The sequence below is a fragment of the Aricia agestis genome, chromosome 3 (genome assembly GCF_905147365.1).
Source record: "Aricia agestis chromosome 3, ilAriAges1.1, whole genome shotgun sequence".
Classification (NCBI taxonomy): Eukaryota; Metazoa; Arthropoda; class Insecta; order Lepidoptera; family Lycaenidae; genus Aricia; species Aricia agestis.
Window position 1 is genome coordinate 2,930,209 of NC_056408.1, and position 19,601 is coordinate 2,949,809.

General features: G+C 39.6%; 1 protein-coding gene across 3 annotated transcripts in view; it reads right to left on the minus strand.

Annotated features, from left to right (window-relative positions):
- Positions 1-177: 177 nt before the first annotated feature.
- LOC121725710 (CCR4-NOT transcription complex subunit 6-like) overlaps positions 178-19,601 on the minus strand; it is a 192,914-nt gene continuing 173,490 nt past the window's right edge. For all 3 annotated transcript variants that reach the window (XM_042112772.1, XM_042112773.1, XM_042112774.1), the window contains 8 exons: positions 18,372-18,440; positions 9,450-9,607; positions 5,888-6,042; positions 4,768-4,919; positions 4,198-4,422; positions 3,047-3,218; positions 2,552-2,691; positions 178-1,511 (listed from right to left, as the gene is read on the minus strand). In XM_042112772.1, coding sequence (XP_041968706.1) covers positions 1,432-1,511; positions 2,552-2,691; positions 3,047-3,218; positions 4,198-4,422; positions 4,768-4,919; positions 5,888-6,042; positions 9,450-9,607; positions 18,372-18,440 — 1,151 coding nt within the window. In that variant the 3' untranslated portion in view covers positions 178-1,431. The remainder of the gene's footprint in view (positions 1,512-2,551; positions 2,692-3,046; positions 3,219-4,197; positions 4,423-4,767; positions 4,920-5,887; positions 6,043-9,449; positions 9,608-18,371; positions 18,441-19,601) is intronic.

The window sequence follows — 19,601 nt, forward strand, 5'->3', positions numbered from 1 at the left end:
TTTGGTCACAAAACTATTTAATTTATTTATGAAGAGTTAAATGAGGTTCTGAATAAAGAAAATGAGTTTACTACGCTTTAAGAAAAGCAAACATAATATTATCATATCAGTCACAGTTAAAAAAATTATAAAGTGTTTAGATTTGAGAATATTTCATTGCAAGAAAAGTCTATCATGTGTCATTTTATGGAAGTATATAATATAATATAAATATTATTAACAACACATTCACCCGTTCACATTCTTTGGTAAGCCAATAACATTACAATATACCGTAATATAGTGTGGTATCCGTAGTCGACCAAGACTTATTCAAAAACTAGTAAAATTAACTAAGGATCATCACAGTATAAAAATGGAACTATTGACAGATTGATTTAAAGTTTATTATACAAATATAATATTTAATATTATTTAAAAACATTTACAGTAAATTGATTATATAAATAGTCGATAAGACGAGTTTAAATTAGATATTTTTATGAAACGCTACATGCTACGAGTTACGAAGCAAATTATTCCACTTCATTTATTGCACATAACTCCAGACAATTTTATCACGATTTAAAAGTGATCAATACTTGTGTTGAATAATTTTACTAAAACACAATAGGTAGGTACAGAACAAAGCTATTTTTAGCAATGTTTAATCATGGGCACATAAAATATTGAGAAAATGTTGACCCAATTTACAATTGTAAAAGTTTTATAGATGAATTGAACTATTCAGATGAGTTTAAGTTATACTACATTCACTAATCTAGTTACACAACACCAAACTACTCAATGCGTTGATCCTTAGTTACGTCAACTACTCTCCGAACTATAAATACATCGAAACAACTAACATCTTACCGCTACTATTGTAAAATATAACGTCCTATGAAAATGTTGTCAAGCATTAACCATATATTGCTTTGATGTTGTATAATAATGGCAACTAAAGATAGCGTATTCGATTCTTTGCGAAAAAAAATTCAAGTAAACATTTCTGCTCAAAGTCGGTAAAATTAATACAATGTTAAGTACTCGTGAAATGTCACAACCGACAAAAGTACACTCAACAAAAAACGTTCCAAGTATTCATTTCATCGTAATGTACTCCAATCGGTAGTAAGTATTGTTAACTGTCAATCTATTTATTCTTACGCGAGATTAGAAGAAAAGGAACCCACTGACATTATCTCCATCCCACTCTCACACGCATCGCTCACGCACACGAGACATCACAACCACCACGAAGACAGTGTCAACGGGATCTCTTTCCTAACAGAAGCCAATAAAAAATTGTTGTTAAATATACATTATACACATACATATCGAAACCGATTTATGTACAAGATTCTTCACCCAACGCTGGGCGTGTAGTCCGTATCACATGGGCACCGGGGGCGGGGCGCGGGCGGGGGCGGGGCCGTGAGCGCGGGCGTGCTACCTGCGCCCGATGAGCCCGTTGGAGTTACCGCTCGTGCTCGGACACATCTCCAACTCGACGAGCAGCGGGAAGTGATCTGAAACAGTTATATAGGCCGTTTTAACTTGGAGTCGATTAGGACCATCAATAACAACCAATATTTATAATGGAAAAATTAAGGTTCTTAAGTATGACCACCTAAAAGCCGTCCCGATCGGCGTTTTCATTTTTTTTCAAATGCTCATTGCCGTACATCATACTTGAAATTTGTTCACTGATCGTAATATGTTACTTGTCTCTTACACTCCGACACGATTATCTAGCTGTCTCGTTTCTACAGGCACGCAGTAGGAACGTGTCATTATTTTCGCGGGTGAAACGAGAAACAAGAAACGAGTCAAGGGACGAATTCAACTCACACCCCGGCTTGATTACCCCTACTGAGTAGAGTGGCGAGACAGTGGAAAGTGGAAACAGACAATTTGATCGGCCGAGAGCACTGTCTCGCCAACCTACTCGGTAGGTGTTATCTGGGGCCCTACAACGAAACCGATTTGAGACTCAACTGCACGAATCGGAATGCTGTGTCCTACTCTGATAAACGTGAAATGACGTTGTAAGAGTAGAACGCGGCATTATGATACGATCGTTTCTGTCTCAAAACGGTTTCGTTATAGGCCTCCAAGCCCTAAGAATGTCCTTTTACCCGTGCCAATCCTTCGTATCGTGGGCTATTTTTTTTAAAGAAGGCAGGTAGGTCGCTTTAGCCCTGACGTCACTGCGACCCATGAGGATCTATTGTGATCGTGGGTTATACGTGCGCTTCATTATTCTATGGTGTACTCGTCGTACAATAACGTAAGAGAATGTCCATATGGCGCGTTGCGTCAGCATGGCGTCGACGCAGCGCTGCCGTTTGACGCATAACCAGCCACACGGGCGCACGTCATCGCAACGTTATTACGTCGAAGTCTTAACGTCAACACCCCCTCCCGCTTCGTCTCGGGGGCTGCTGTCCGTCATGTGTGCGTTGCGCGCCGCTGTCACGACGCAGCGCGCCGTAAATCAACGCAACAGCAGCGCTGCGTCGATGCAACGCTGACGCAACGCGCAGTGTGGACAGGCTCTAACTCGTACCTGAGGGTATGTGCGGGTGCGGACAGCCGACGACCTTGTGCTCGCGGAACCAGTCCGCCGACAGCGGGCCCAGCAGCCCGAGCGGCGTCATCGACTGCTTGCTGTAGAATATGTAGTCGATGATGCCCTTGAAGTCGAAACTGAAAACACACGCCGAATATTTTTAACAATTGTTTATTTTACAACCATGCCTACTTGCCTTAAAATGTATTTAAAAGTATTTTTTTTTTAAAGAGCAAGGTTGGCAGGCGATATCCGAAACTGTAGGAGATAGCTAATAATGCTGAAAAGAGTTGGAGTACAAACTGAAAAATACGCCGTGCGTGCGTATACGTATACTACGCACGCTTGTACGCACGTTCAGTCGTGAACAAACATATTGTGTGCGTATAATTACGACAGGTCGGCATTCTACGTCTCTTTTTATTATTGTTAAATTAAATATTTTTGTCACATACTGGATGAAGACTTGCAGACAGGTATAATAAAACTCACGTGTAATTAGTATAGGGCATGATGTCCTCGCTGTACGCGGAGGCGAGTTTGAAGTTGTGCGTGAACTCGTGCTCGGAGCCGGGCATGCGGCGCAGCGACGCCGCGTACCCCAGCTCCTTGAAGTCGCGATGCTCCGACGACACGCGACCCGACGACAGGAACTCCACCACACCTAGAATATCATCATCGTTATAGAACTCCATTATTACTATCGAAATCTACAGGCTTCACGATTTCCATTCGATTCCGATTCGGAAACTTTACGTGCGATCATTGGTCAATACTTAGCACGGCGAGCGCTTATTGGATGTCGCGTTGAAAAAGGTTTATTTTAACACAACTTAAGTCGCTTATAATTAAGTGCTATCTTGCTCCGAAAGGTCGGTGTGAAGATCGAGTTAATGTTTTTTTCGCGAATCAAAGAAACAAATAGTGTTTAGAATGTTTCTTAATTTCGGCGACCGGACTTTATCAAAAATATCACATTATATTTTAGTCATTAATGTCATATTTTATCAAAATGAGATCATGTTATGATACTACATCATCATAGGTATGACGATTTTTTTTTCTTGTTGGTAAGTAAAGGACCATTCAAAAATAGAAATATCAGTGAAAAAATGACTCTGACAGCTTAAAAACTCTTCAAGATATCAATTCAAAATACACCACACTCCATACATAATGACAGCTAACTGTGACGTCACGCATAGCTAGTTTGTACGCATCGCGGGAAAATTTTGTTCGATAGCTATGTTAAATATAGCGTTTATGAAAGTGGTCTCATAAGAAAAAAATTTATAGATTGCATAACTTATCGAATGGTATACAAAAATGAAGGAATTTTATATAAAAAAAATCGACTTGACTATCCAACTTTGAAGGCTCACAAGTCACAACAAAAAAAAAATACATATGTTATGAAGCTGAAATTTTGGGAATACTTATTTTTTATCGCTACATGTCTTTATTTTATTTAAAAAATCTGCTAATATTTGACCTTGTCGTCATCCCTATTAGCCTCATAATCCTGCATCGCGCTATCGAAGTTTGACGACGAAATGACGTCAGGCCCGACTGAGCATGCTATCTCACTCGGTCGGAAGATCTTACTTTGCGGCCGTTATGCATATCGCTAAATCATCACTCACCACTGTCGGGCAGCGAGTTGAAGTCGCCGCACAGCAGCAGCTGCACGTTGTCGCGCTGGCCGGCGAGGCGTAGCGTGCGCGCGCTGTCGTCGAGGATGGACCGCAGCTCGTTGCTCAGCATCATCGTCTGGATGAGCTTCACGTCGCAGAACTCCGGGTCCCAGTGGATGTGCGCCGTGCACACCAGGATCGGCTGCGCCAGGCTGCTGTTGTCTGATGGTAGACCTGGATAGTGGATATGTTTCAGTAGATCACTTATTTGAGAACGGCAATGTAACACCAAAAAGTCACGGTTCCATATTTTGAGCACCACTACAGAGAATTGAAGTGCCTTCTGCAGCTCAAAATCGAGCCCTTCTCATGTACCATGAAGGCTGACCAGGGTTAAAAGCATTAATATAATAATGCACCTATTCAGGAATTTATCAAACAAGAACGTTAAACCTACGGAGGTTTAACGTTCTTGTTTCCTTCCCATACCACCGAGTAATATTTAATATCTTTCCAAAGCCAAAACTCAGGTCGAATAAGATAACAAAATACCTAGTTTAGTAAGTTGAACATGCTTACCATTTTCCCAAGCCGCTTCCTTGGTTTTAAGTAGCGCGGCTAAACCGATGTTGTCTTTTGGCATAACCCTGTTGAGCATATTGTCCGAACCCTCGCTGTTCGCCATTGCCAACTGGTTGAATTCGATTAAGTGTTCCTTTACTAATGAAAATCTGAAAAACATTAAGTGATATGTCAGAAGAAGTATAAAGATCTCAGAGTATCTGTTTCTAAAGCTTAGAGAGCTCTAAGCGACTTTTTGGCCTTAGATATACGTACTTTTGGAGTCCAAAACTGGGACAATCTGGGAAAAAAGGCATGCAGCAAAGATATAGCTTTCTTTCTATTGGACTTTCGTGTTTTTTTTCTTTTGTGCATAAATTGCTGCTCACGATTTTTCTTTTAGTATTACTTCTATGTTTTTATCCTTCTTCCGTAGTTGAGACAAGGTTTTATTGTGTAGCGGTAACATTATAATGAATTTTCTCTTACAATCTGCGTAGGACGCATTTGGCATAATATACGCCCAAGGCGTCTAATACTCCTATTTCATGCACATTAGTGTGCTATTTGTAGGTTAAACTATTACGACTTATACATTACATCAAATGGAGGGAACATGACGTAGTAATGTAGTAAAGTTTAGTGGGTTAATACCAGACGTGTGAAGAGTAGATAATATTAGTATGACCATAATTTTTTAAGCCATATTATACTGAGTTCTGACTAAACTATATTGATATATTCGTTCAGCCTTTAAACATTTTTAGCACATCTACCTCCAAAGAGAAAAAGTACTACAAAAATCGAACTTTAGGTTACCTTTTGTGGAGCAATTTGATGGTCAAAATATCGAGAATAGTAACAGAATTGAGCATAGGCTTAGTAGCTAGTGCCGCTGTATAAGCAATTTTAAATATATGGGCCCCAGGACTACGAGCCTAACGTGCATAGGAATTGAAATTATCTCTACTAGGCCTAGCCACCAAAAAGTTTCATGCGGGGCCAACCAAGCTCACCACGCCACTAAACTTAACAGCTTTTTTTTTCGGTGGGAAATGCGTTGCGCATCTCCAGCGGCCCGGGGAATGGTCGCCGGGGTATGTGGGACTCCCCAGGTCGCTAATGGGAACCAACTCACTTAGCAGATCTGAAGAATATCGCGCAGCCATCCACGTACTTCCGCTCCGACTCTGACATGGTCTTGGCGCGCGACTTGGGTGAGAAGATGCCGTCATACCCGTCCTGTTTCAGCTCCGGCAGGAAAAAGCTGTAGAACTGATCCGTCTCTACCTCCTGGAAACACCAATCAGGGAGAGATTAAATACTGTTATTTTTATCATTCACTAATGTAACTAAACAGTAAACACGTCTAATGTATCCCTAAAGCTGATCGCACATTTGTCAGCACCGTATCGAACGCACCGCATAATACACGAAATGCGGTCCATACGGTGCGAACGAAATGTGCTTTACATCATTTCATACAACAAATTCTAAAAATGCGGCACGTTCGGCACGTGCGTGCTGATAAATGTGCGATCACCTTAATTTCTAGCCTTCAAATGGCCGATAAAATTATTGTTCACAGGACTAACCTAGGCTCTACGGGACCAGCTACGGGATCCTCTCAAACGGATGTTCTTTTTTATTGTTTAAAAGTTGACTAATCGATTTTTGGCTTTAATTCGCCATTAAGTAACTTATTTTATTCTGATGGCACGAATTTTACATACGTTAAAAAAAAAAGGTTTAGGAATAACTACGGTTAGTAGGTTCCAAATTTAAAATATATATTAAAGAGGAATGATTTGCAGGATACCAAATAATCTTTTAATTTTTTGCAACCGTCATTCTATTGGATCAAAACGAAATCGTTTACAGACTTGGCAATACATCATGAAAATACATCGACGTTTGATTGATAGCGGCACGAAAAAGCGAATATAGTTATATGCGCATAACCGGCCGTCCTGAGTCGAGCGGGCATCAGAAATTGTTCGCATTATCATAATCGCGGATCATTGCCGTCAAAACGAGAATGGTGCCGTCACGGGAGACGTATCGAGTCAGGTGTTTGGTTCAGGCTAGGGCTGTGAAATAAACGTCAGATTTGTCTGGAACTGAAATATTTCGTTTGGATAAATTTGTCGCGTGCGCCAGCCCTGACGAGGTGTGAGCCCGCGCCGACCGCGACAGTGATGTATTATTTAATGAGACCTCTACACGTCAAACGTTGAACCTCTTTGGTTTTGTGGACGTTTTATTATTAAATGGTTTTCATTTTTTGTTTGCTCTCCGTACTCCTCCAGGGCTTTCAAAGTGACTCAATGTTGGCAATCTAATTTATTCGAATCATCTGCTAAGCCTTATCATCTGTCTGTCGTTTGGGATATTGCTTGTTGTTTGTCATAATATAACGCCTTCTTTGATATTCATGTCTGTAGAACGAAAAAAGGTATTTTGATGTGGATTATTAAGTAGGTACTTCAACACTGACTGCAGACTAGCGCAAGGAGTGACACAGAAAGTCGCTATTTCTACTACAAGAGCGGTGCAGCCTCCGCAATTTTTCCCTATCCTCCGCTGCAACCAACAGTACTCTTGGGTAACGTATTTTCTAACAATTGCTTTTTAAACCCCTTCTTGCTCTTCCTGTACTTTCATGTTTATTTTATCAATTAATTGTTACAGTTTTTGACTAACATATTTTATCAACACTTAATTAAAGCTCCTCTTGGTTTACGATACACATTAAACAAATACAGAATTACACATAACAATAAAGCGGTCAATAATCTTTCAGCAAAAACCGTGTGTGTTTTTAAAACGAGACGGTGACGACAAAGTTAAATTGATTAAGACAGTTTCATTGAGCTGGTTCATTATGCTTTCGAGTATATTTTATTTTTTCAGTTGATTCAGAATAATCGCACACACTTCGCGGTTTAAATGTAGAGGATGTGTGGTTTTTATACACGAAACCCCTTACTAATAGAAATATTGACGCGGCGTATTATAATAATAATAATAACTCCCAAACCAGTTTCGGTGACGGTGGCCGGCTTAATTAAAACCAGGAGGCAGGCCGGCCAGTTACGCAGGAGTAATTTTATAGTGCCCAAGTGTGTGCGCAGTACACAAGAGCACTCTCTATTCCTCTTACTCTCATAACATAGCCCAGTGGGATGGAGGACCGACACGACTGGCGAGAGATCAGGCGCAGGACCGACTTTTTACATGCCCATCCGACGCATCTTACTTGTCAGACAACTTGGACATATTAACATGTTTCCAACGCGGGAATCGAACCCACGACCTCCGAGTCAAGAGCCACGCTCTAAACCACTGGACCACGGAGCCGTATTATTCAAGGTTTTTGTATGTCATAATATAACTTTTACAATATACGCTAGACATAGACAAGTAGTAAGTATAGTTATAGGCTGCGTAAATTTCTTTAATATATTTTAGGTTAATGGTGTTATCAAAGACAATAATCAAAAACATAATAGGTTAGTTAGTAATAGCTTAGTTTTTCAATAACCTAACGTTTATACTCTAAATAGTATCATCAGTTATGTTCAGTTATTACAAAACTAAAAGTAATGTTTGGATAATCTCTAGTATTTCGAGGCAATTGTTCTGGAGATTAAACAGTCGCATTATGAAACACAAATGCAATGATTTATAGGAATGACGTCCGAAATTCAGAGAATCTTGAAGCCGTTTGTCATCATAAACGGTGTCTATTTCAGTATGTCTAGAAATAATCATTAAAACAGACCGATCGCCATTTTGGCCTTCATTCAACCTCGCCAACATTAACGATTTATAATGTGACTTATAAACACAACACCATATGGCTCTAAAATTATAATTCATAACATTGCTTGCCAATGAATCGGAAATCGGAAAAGTTTTTGCTGCTAAATGCTCGATTACCGCCCATTTAATTTTTCAATTCTGTTATTCTATTCGGCTATGCAGATGATTCTTGATTCGTGGAACACTATTAACAACACACACCTTGAGAACTCACTGTCAGACCACAATATCAAGTGCCACCCATCTTTTTCTGAATTAACACTTTGATAAAAAATGCATTTATGTATTTCAGAACTAGACGTTCCGCACGCTCCGCTCGCGCAAATAAGGAATTTCGCAGGAACCGTACGTTTTCCCCTAAAAAGTAGCCTATGTCCTTCCCCGTGGCCTACTATTTAATATATCCGTACCAAACTACATAAAAATCGGTCCAGCAGTTCGAGTTTGTGTGCTCAAAGAAACACACAAACTCTTCACCTTTACATTATTAGTATAGTTATTCAAAGATATCTTCCATCTGGGTAGAACATGAAACAAATTGGCACTGGTAATTTTTTTTATGAAATAAGGGGCTTAACGAGCAAACGGGTCACCTGATGGAAAGCAACTACCGTCGCCCATGGAAACTTTCAATATTGAAAAGCTGCTGGTGCCTTGAAGGAAGAAAGGTAAGGGGGACCCTAGTCTGGGCACGACTGCCTACCCTAGTAGGCAGTCGTGCCCAGTGGCGGCCATACCCATTGCGATGCCCCGGGCGGAAGGTCTTTGCGAGACTCTTTTTCTTACGAATAAAAATACCTAGCGAGTCCCCTGCAAGAGCGAGGCCCCGGGCGATTGCCCTGTTCGCCACCCCCTAGGACCGCCCATATTCTTACCTGTAAGCTGATGATGTCGGCAGAGTAGTGTCTGATCTCGTCGAGTATGCCCTTTTTCCTGTAGTCCCACTCCAGCGCCCAGCTGGGGCAGTAGCCGTACATCTGTCGCGTCGCGTACTTGTCGCACAGCACGTTGTAGCACATCACAGTGAATATACCTGCAGGCAACACACATATTCGATGAGTATAAAGATCGAGCGAACGACACCAGATAAGCTGCCGAACCAATCCAAAGAATCTTCTGCAATGCCACATATTACTAAATAGTTACGTAAGTAGTGCTGTGCGTCGCCTTCGCACTTAGAAACCTTCTCGCAACACCAGAAAAGTGCGTTAGCTGTCTTTCAAAAAGACAGACGCTCTTAAAGGTATAAAGTTGGTCCTCGATTTTGAAAAGAAGCGAAAATGGCTGGGGTAAGTAAAACAAAAACTTCAAAAAGATTCTACGAGACTTGTCCATACCTACTTAAACTATTAAAACCTTCTTCGTTATAAGTTTATAGCGAAGAATCCTGCGTTCGCATAGAATTCGCAAACCCATCTTCAACATTAACTATTGATAAGGAATTACAATTTTAACATCGTAAAACTAAATAAAATATTCCTTTAAAGTTATCTCAAATAGAATATTTAACAGAGTGACTTCTTTGACCTCTATAAAAACAAATAGTCTTCTACAAATTGATTTAATCAAATTCTGTGCAACTTTTAATTAAATTAACCTTCAAATTGAGAGTTTCAATTAAGAAACAGTTTATAATTTTCTTTGGATCTATTGATGGATGCCAAGGCAATTTGTTGGCCAGAAGAATTTCCTATCTCAATTATTATTTATTAATGATGCCAAAATTATTCTCTACCGTTCACTTACGCGCATCCCGAAAAGCGATGATAAGCAAGGCATATCTGCATATTATGCAATGTACCATCGAAGAAATTGATTCATAGCAGATGACGGACCTATGTCATTTGGTCGAATAATATCAATTCAATGTTAGACATAATGTGGTTGGGTTGGACATTTAAAAGCAACCAAATTACATAGGACTGCCATCTGCCTATGAATCAACTTCTCTAATAGTACATTCGTTGATCTAACCTCACCATAACTGGCAAAATGTGGCACATTTCATATGATTATGAGTTATGACTGATTATGACTACGGAAGAGTACGCTCTACCAGCGCTACGGAAGCTGGCGACCGACTACCCCCGCCCCGCCGGGGTCCATCCTAATTTATGATAGCAGCTTGCAACAACATAATACAAATTACAATACCTCATATTTTACTAATTTGCCTTCGTATTTTACTAAATCACAGGAGGAAAACGGACGCAATTCGTTAATTTAATAATGCTCCAGTATTTTCAAATACAACTGTATTAAATATTCCGTTAGATGTAGATTCGTGTACACTCAGGGGAACTAATAAGGAGCCGGGTCAAAGTAATCATATGAAAGTCCAATTAACCTCCACATTCCGGCAGGCACGTACGAGATAAATGATATAACTTCCATTTACTTTCAAACGGCCATTGATGAAAACGGCCCGCGCTATACTCGCTCGTCCGTCCGTTCCATGAAACGTGACTGGGGATTTCCATTATCTCCACATTATCGCCCCATACCACCATCTAGGCATAAACCGCTTATTAGGATCCGCATAAATCACGGGGTCAGCGATTCAGGAGTCCATTAGGTACATTGTAAAGCGAATTGCATAATAACCGCGGCTATATTGGGCGGCCTATCGGATGATGTAAACCTCATTGCGGCGAACGAAAATTTATGTAAACGTCTCGTTAAAACCGGTCGCCGTAGTTGCCGTGTACGAATTGAGCATCATAACGATCCCGTTCCCGGAGACGGCATCACTCCGATATGCTCACTTATTACGCAAACTAACGTGCCCCGACCGCGCTCTCACGCCGCGAGCTGCGAGCTGTTGCCTGTTAGCCGCGATTTGTGCTCCAGCTCCACTCTCATTATCTGAATTAAAACCCCCGCGGTATGATCCTCGAACGTTGCGAGAACCGGTTATCGACGCCGTGATTCATATTGCGTTAAGATTTCAATTATTATAAGAAAGGTCAGGGTCTATGTCGATTTCGTCACACCATTGTGCATCGATTTCTCTACCGATATTTTGATCTATGATTCATCGTAGCCGGAGGGTAAATCGATATTATATCTAATCCGTGGAGGATGATAAGCCGTTAATATGACAGCTGACGTGACAGCACCTCAAATAGTCGGCGTAGATGGGACAATTATTGATTTGATAAAAATCAGCGATCACGCTCGCATGCTAATCGTCGTCACCTGGCGAGCGGCAGGCGGCGACGGGCGACGGCGGGTGATCGATACAGCACGTGTCCGACCATTGTATGCCCGATGCGTTGCCACGCGACGTGGCGCACATGCCAACTATCGCAAACAATGCATACATCGGTAAATGTCTACACTCCACAGCCCTGTCTCTAAACACAGCGTAGGTGGAACATGAAGCACCGAGTATGTTCTCTATCCAGTATCTAGACAATATCCTCCTTTGACCTATCCTGCAAAATGCTGCCAAAATTGGTACCTGTACCTGTGTTCACTTCCAACGTTGCATCCATGATTGGAAGTATTTCAATTCCTCGTAACTCTTGCGCACTGATAAGAAACACCGTCTATGACATAACAATTAATTCCTGGAACCCCTGCCCCGATTGGCACAGCGGACCTCGTTAGACAATGAGCCGGTACCGTTACGAGAGGCGGTCACGCGCGTAATTTCCAATATCAATACGATTCGTGAGCGTACAGTTTTTATTTGCAGAACAAACAGTGCTCATTAAAAGCGATTTAGGCGGTCGTAGATCCATTTAGATTGGCGGGAGATCGATCCTCGTTACTGGCGATCGGTCGGGTGACGCAAGCGATAATTGCGGGTACATGCTTCAAATTATGCTTTGTAGAACGGTATAATTTATAAAGGGATCCGCGTAGGCGGCTAAATTGGCTACAAACCAGCCAATCACTACGAGGAAATGGAGTTAAATGGGTGGAAGAGCTTTATTGGAAGTTGGAAATTAATTACAAATACAGTATCACCCAGAGTGTTTTTTTATTTGATTAAATGATAACATTGTATCTTCTTTGTTCTATTGAAGAAAATAATTTCATCAAACATGTACCTACAAAAATCCTACATAAGTACTTGCCTCTTTATAATATGCGTAAGCAGATCATCAAAGAATCAAGATCAACCATCATCTAAAACCTTTAGATGCCCATTCATCTACACCTTCGATCTAGCCAAGTCAAAGCAGTATCGTAGTAATTAATTGCTTTTGTTTTAGCTGTTCTACGATATTTTTCCCTTCAGCATGAATTGTTATACAACAATAATTTTAATTATTTCAAGAAACAAATTATCTGTATATCAGCAAAGGTGGGTCGTACAGACAAACCCATTAATTTGCATAGCTAAGTCTATAATTTGAAATATCAAGTCATTACGGGCAGCTCAAATTGTATCTTTAACGTCGGCAAGCGGAAAGTTTTCTATGAGAACGTGTGCACCTGTTGGATTGTTATAATATGACTTCTAAGAAACTTCTAAGAAAACTGAACACGTGCGTCTTGGGCTCTCAACTCAAATCAATGGTTTGTCTGCTCAATTTTCTCAAAACAATATCAGGCCCTACGATAAATATACTTAGACTTGATTTAAATTTTAACGATACGAAGCGTTTTATCAGTAGATAGTAGTTGCTTCCCGCTGTCTGACCTTATATGTGTATTATATGCTTAGATCTTTTAAACTGCTATATGCTCTACCGATTATGATGCGGTTTTTGTACATAGAGCTATTCAAGAGCTGATGCTTAGTCAGGTAGTTATTAAAATATTTAGTAACATAATATTACACATCGGACTTAGAAAGTGGCTTCCTTCAAAGAATTTAATTTAATAAGATCCATATTAAGATCTAGAACGTCTACATAAGGCGAGTATTACTCAACACTCCCTAACACGAACCATGGATGTCTTCATCCAATTTGATCAAAATCACCTATCTCTTATATGGATACATTCAAAATAGGTGGGTTCGTTAGTTTTGTCTGTTTTACGCAATTCCCAATATTGTCATCTCAACTGTTTAGAAATTGTACAAACAACAGATTGAATGTGATTAAATTACGTCTGTCTGTCTACATAACGTTACATCACGATTATCGAATTACGCCTTTCTATTACAAGTTACTTCATAATATTATCATCATCTTTGAAATGAACCTCTAATTTAATCATAAACATTGCAACGAAATTATTTAAATAAAAGCTCAATTCATATTGCTCTAAACCAAAATGTTGTAATAAGTATTATAATATCATAGTCATTATCATCATCAACGACCACTGCTAGCCTGTGTCTATACAGACACCTTATTATTTTGAGTCAGACATCCTTCCCACCGGGTTATTAGAGTTAAGGAAGAGAGGATGCTCTTGTGTATTGCGCACACACCTTATATCAACTAGAGACCTCTCTCTTTAGATCTCCTCTTTCCAACAGTTTCTACAAGGTGTAACAAAACTAAGTGTTGATACTTTGGGGTGTGTATGTGTCTCTTGTAATATAGAGTTCACTGTGAAAGTGGCAGCGCTGAAAGAGCAAAAATTTCAGCGCTGCTACTTTCACAGCGAACTCTATACCAGGGGATCCATTCACACTAAAGTATTACCATTTAGTTTTGTAACACGCAACAAGAGTTAACCAAATACCGAATGGATCAGGTCAGTCAGAGGTTCACGGATGCGAGGAGGTCAGGCGGCCTGGCATTGTGTATTGTTCGCCCAGCGAGGGGTATTTCCTTTCTTCCTAGCTGCTAGCCGTGAGCTTGATAGGAACAATAGTATCGACACTTCGCAGCTGACACTCGCACGCCAACATCTAGTCCCAATTCTTATCGATGTATGAAAGCCGAAAGGATATTGCTTTTGGGTGGACGATATGTTTACAACTTTATAAATAAAGTTGTAAACATATCGTATTTTAAATAACTCTAATGTGTTAATGGTGCATGAGAAGTTTATTAAACCTACTGAAAATTAATAAAATAATAATAAATATAAATAATAATAAATATCTTATATATAAAAATGGATTTTCAAATGTGTTAGTCGCGCTAAAACTCGAAAACGGCTGAACGGATTGAACTGATTTTAGTCTTAAAATATTCGTATAAGTCCAGGGAAGGTTTTAAAGTGACACGAAGTTCACCGGGACAGCTAGTAAATTTATATTTATTATTATTTATTACATAGTTGTAATCAGTTACTTATTATGTTTAACTACATCATTTTTCAAAGAGGGACTACTTTTTCATCTACCAAATAAAAAGTGCGCCTGCAATTTTCATGCAATTAATTTTCAGTAGGTTTAATAAACTTCTCATGCACCATTAACACATCAGAGTTATTTAAAATAATTAAACCCATGGTTTCACATTCATAAAACGGGAACTAGCGTAAAGCGATCTTTTCAGAGTTTCACTAAACCTTCTCATCGCCATTGCTCCATTTAGCTCAATGGAGGCTCTTTCAGCGCTTTCAGTCATCGTCCATTTATTACTCGTGCACAAAATAAACACGCGCACACATGCCCAAAGAGAACATTTATAAATATTTCAAATGCAATTTTTGTTAAGCTTTATGTACAACTTTACCATTTTCGGCTACTCCTTGCGGATATTTCGCTTTAGAAACTATTCACGTCATACAATATCTCTCAAGTTGTGTTCCTTTGAAAATTGTTGTACAGAAAACTGGAAAATCTCATAATGTAATCGTACATTTTCGAATAAAATTTTGTACTCCCACGAGCCATGCTTCGGCACGAATGGGCCGGCTCGACCGGAGAAATACCACGTTCTCACAGAAAACCGGCGTGAAACAGCGCTTGTGCTGTGTTTCGCCGAGTGAGTGAGTTTACCGGAGGCCCAACCCCCTACCCTATTCCCTTCCCTACCCTACCCTATTCCCTTCCCTTCCCTACCCTCCCCTATTACCCTATTCCCTCTTAATAGGCCGACAACGCACTTGCGGCTCTTCTGGTGCTGCGAGTGTCCATGGGCGACGGAAGTTGCTTTCCATCAGGTGACCCGTTTGCTCGTTTGCCCCCCTTATTTTATTAAAAAAAAAAACGTAAAATTGGACACAAGTCATACAACAAGAGGAATTTTGTGTATTACGGCCGTTTTGCGTTGCGTCGTATTATCATTCATCGAGCCACCTCCTCATTAAGATTCAGCGCGTAGCCTCACTTAAGTTTATCAGGAAACACGAGCCGGGGGAGTGGGGCGGCCGCTAGCCGCTACGCAGCCCAAGGATTTGTTAATTATGAAGTAACGGTTACAATAATTGCGAGTCGCGGTGCAGAGGTGCAAATAAATTGTGAACCGTCATATTTTAATAATAAATAGTGTTCAATGTTATTTATCACGGGCGAGATATTACAGCTATGATATCTTAGCTCTGGGCAGTGATGTAGCGCTCGTGTGTCGTAGCGCGGAAAATATGAGGACCGTCGAGCTCCCAACCTCGGTGGATTGTATAAACATATTGGTTTATGTATTCAGTGGCTTTAGTTCTAGAAATGGTAGTACACATACTTTTTTTTTGAGAGCAAGTTCATAAATTCGAGATTTTCGTTTAAGAGATCCGTCTTTCACCAGTTCGTTATATTGTTGAGAATCCTGTCCCAGACCATTTCCTATTGCTTTATATATTTTGTTTGAAACTTACAAAAATCACGGTAATTCATACTTTTGCCCTACATACTAGCATTTAATCTAAACGAAAAAATTTAATTGTTCTCTTAACTATTAAGAGAACAATTAAATTTTTTCGTTATATTGTTACATTTTTGTTCATCATCAACCCTAATCCAAGCATACAACTCTTTACATCGCGTCGGTACACGGTGTTATAGGTGGCGTACGTATGTTTCAAGTCGTTCTCGTTGCATAGATTAGCTGGAGGAAGCGGTGTCTTCATGCACAAAGGTGGGACGCGATCAAGTGTTTTGCACGCCGACGGCCGACGGCTCGTGTCTCCACTTTGATTTATGTAAATTGGCTGTCCACGGCCTTCTATCGGCGTACTCTCACTATTTATAAAACTCGCATACATTTTGTTATTTAGATTCGTCTTTTGTTGATATAAAATTAGCAACTTTACTTACATAAGAGCATTAGAGAAAAGGCTCCGAAGAGGATTTTAATCAGGACAAATACAAGTTATAACAATTCCAATGATCATAAAGTTAAAAAAATATCAAACAGTTGAATAACATCGGAGCATGACGTATTGGATAATTGAACGCTAATTAAAATATTAAAAGCCTATGTTAAAAGCCTTAAAGCTTATTCCAACATAAAGAGAACATACAACGAGGCTCGAGTCGTCTGAAGCTTGAACCTCTAATAAATAGAACGATTACCGTCATGTATAAAGCTACGCCAGCCGATGATAAAGTAATATGTTTCCTGGTTGTCAAAGGGAATAAATTAAGTGAGGCCTGCCATACGTCCGAGGCATGTAGCAGATGAATTATTGCGATGATGACCAAAGCTACGATTGGAATTCCGCCCAACAACATGCCACAATTTAGCGAAGCAGCCATGCATAAGGATGCATGAACGAAACGCGGTGCTGCGTTTTAACTACTTGCATAAATTGGAACCCTTTTATTCGAATTTTAAATTTTAATATTTTTTACTAAATCTTTGTGCACATCTATATGCATATTGTTTGTATGCTACAACCTACAGAAAAACAATATATTATGTCCGCTTGGCAGTTTGGAACCCAGCTTGTTTATGATTTGATCCATCCATCCATTGCTCATGTGTCGCTACTCGCTAATGTATTTAGTTGACATAAATAAAGGCGACAAGGTTTCTAGACTCTTGTACTTTTTTATTTGCTTGTAATCTTGTAATGGGGATTGTCCTTTTTTTTTAATTTTGCTCATTACAAAAACATTTCGAGGAATAAGGTCAGTGACCGTTTTTCTGTATATAAACGAAAAAAATACCCATTAGTTACTTATATTTTTGAACAAATATGTTTAACCTTTGTTTGACCTTCAATGGCGTTAAATTAGCAATAAATTCGACCAACATTACGTTTCGAACTTTTGGTAAGCTTCTCGTATCAGCTTTCACATAATGAGATTGCATTTGACGAACCAGTCATTATAAATAAGATTGAAAGGAAAAAAACATACTGCAGAGGTCAATTATTGGCCGCCGATGATGACGTCAGAGCGAAACTTTAAAAATTTATTGAGAAAAAACTAGCCAATGAATTTCAAAATTATTTAATTTATATTCTTAAAATACCCTATTTTAACTTAAAAATTTTTTAAAAACTGCATGTGATTTTTTTTGGACAATGCCCATTACTTCTTGTAGATGTTTTAATGAATGGCTCCTCGCTCTATCCGCGCACGTGAACGAGTCGACATCCCACGAGGTGGCGCGAGTCGCTTGCATCGTTCAAACCACAATAAGGATGTACGTAGGAACAAAACATAACTGTTGCCAGCGCAGGGCGGTCTCTTGTCCATTATTTATGAGGGAAGCCACAGACGCCTCCGCCCGCCACTACGACACATAATTAATGACAAAACTCGTTCCAATCATTCTATTAGTCGTTCTCACCGTGGACTGTTATTGGCTATTAAATGCATCTACTAGAAAGAATAAATATTCATTACAAGGTGGCAAAACCAACGCTCTTACATTGTAAGAAAATCATTAGCCGCTACGGGTTTTAATCTTTTTCTCCATTGATAATAATAATGCAGCCCTAGCTCTACCTAATTGGCAAGAGCAAAATAAAAAAGTAAACATTCTACTTACATGTTGGTCGGGACCTGTTTGGTCTCGTGAGTGGTATCCAAGGCCTCTGTGGTGGTAAAGTGGCAGTAACTGAAACAAACAATTTTTTTAATTAATGAATGTTAGAAAAACAAAAAGCGTTCCTAGAAATAACATTTTGGAAGTATGAACAGCGTAAAAATTCAAATAAAAACTCTTGCGGTACTTTCAGCACAACCATAAAGGAACCTAATTTCCGGAACGATAATAAAACTTAACGTACACATACTCCAAGTTCCTGACTACAGGATAAGGACCATTAACTTCGTCACAAACTTATGTCTTCTCCCGTATTGCGATTACTATAAATATCGCGGAAACTTTTTCGTTTCTTTTATTCATCCTTTTTTGTTTCTAAGTAGGAGAATATACACAATTATCATAATATGTTCCTTCATTACCTGTATCCTCTTCCTGTACGCGTCGGCATCACGAGGTGAGGAATAAGTAGCAGTTTCTATTTTCAACACTGCGTTTACTAGTCATTTGGTTCCTGGTTTAATTTAACACCATACCATTGCGAGTGGCTAATGGTACTTAGTTACGACGTTCACACTTCGTAGTTGCTGCCGTTTTCAATCAGTTGCTCATTTGCCGACAATTGAAAATTTAAGCATACCGGTTTGGATAATGTCTTCTGAACAACTTTTTTCAGACAGCCTTTTTTCTGCTTCTATTCAAGACATTGACGATATCATTTTCCTTGTAGATCTTCGAATGAACCTCACTTCATTATTACCTAATCATCTTAACCCGACGTCACATGGTGTTATAGGTTATTGCTCTCAATGTATCTCGCATCGCTATGTCGAAGTGGTTCATTTAAAGCCTTATTGAGCATTGTTACGAGACGCGGTACGGCCGTAGGTGTGATGGGTGTGTACTGTGTACAATATGATGCTACGGTTAGATTGAACTTCGTAATATTGCCTTGAAATGCCCTCTTAATGTTGTTATTTATTTGTCCCTCAAGTCAACCTCGTGTTGTAGGGTGAGATTGGGTAGCTGTGTTATATATTTTGTCGTATTAACGGTTTCAAAGTACCCAGTAAATGTTTTCAGCGCTAAACAATAGTTTTGTCTCAGAGATCCAATTGTGTCAAGATCCATTGTAAAAATCTGAAAACATCGCTTCAAGTTTCATAGTCTATTTTTGCGAGAAGAGAATTAAAATAAACTTGAAGGTCACCGAATGCCGTCTGACACACTAAA